Source organism: Solanum tuberosum, unplaced genomic scaffold (genome assembly GCF_000226075.1).
Source record: "Solanum tuberosum cultivar DM 1-3 516 R44 unplaced genomic scaffold, SolTub_3.0 scf00622, whole genome shotgun sequence".
Taxonomy (NCBI): domain Eukaryota; kingdom Viridiplantae; phylum Streptophyta; class Magnoliopsida; order Solanales; family Solanaceae; genus Solanum; species Solanum tuberosum.
In genome coordinates, this window is record NW_006239536.1 from 121618 (window position 1) to 122360 (window position 743).

Sequence of the window (743 nt, forward strand, 5' to 3'; positions counted from 1 at the left end):
ACTATATATATAAATGATGGTTTAATAAAATTAACGCTATATTTATTATTTCTTAAAGAATATGTCAATTTAATACTGGACGAGTAAAAAATGAATATCTATTTTTGAGGGATAGTCCAAAAGCATCAATATAGCTGGATACAAACCCCAAAACCCTATATCTTTTGCCTTCTATTTTACTCTCATCTTTGAACTATTTATATATATACTCTTCAAAGTCCAAAAATATAGACTTATCTACTTATATATATGTCTTCCTCTTCTCCTAATTCCTCTTGTCTCAACTTATTGGAATCTGCTGATAATAAAATTAACTCCATGGATCCTTCTGAACATCTTTGCTATGTCCGTTGCAGCTTCTGTAACATTATTCTCGCGGTACGTACTATTATTATTTTATTTAACAGACATATCTCGTTGAATCAGTCTTTTTTCCTAGTAAAGGGCAATGGAATAGAAAGACATGAAAGTTCAATAGAAAACTACTATGATTGTTTCCTTCTTATATATATGATTTGACTTTTATTAAATATAGCATAAGATAAGAGATAACAAATCTATTTTGTCAAATCACATGCTATATTTACAACATAGTTATATATAACTATCATTTCTCTCATTCTTCACTTTTCAACATTCTATTTTTCATCATATATACACAATACACGTGCAAATGCAACACACTCATATTGTCAATATTTTGTGTTTTTTTTTTGATTTAATTTTTATATATATATATATAT

General features: G+C 26.8%; 1 protein-coding gene across 1 annotated transcript in view; it reads left to right on the forward strand.

The window, feature by feature from the left end:
* Nucleotides 1-246: 246 nt before the first annotated feature.
* LOC102578307 (protein DROOPING LEAF-like) overlaps nucleotides 247-743 on the forward strand; it is a 7297-nt gene continuing 6800 nt past the window's right edge. The window contains exon 1 of the mRNA XM_015304798.1: nucleotides 247-378. Within this exon, the coding sequence (XP_015160284.1) occupies nucleotides 250-378 (129 nt within the window). The 5' untranslated portion in view covers nucleotides 247-249. The remainder of the gene's footprint in view (nucleotides 379-743) is intronic.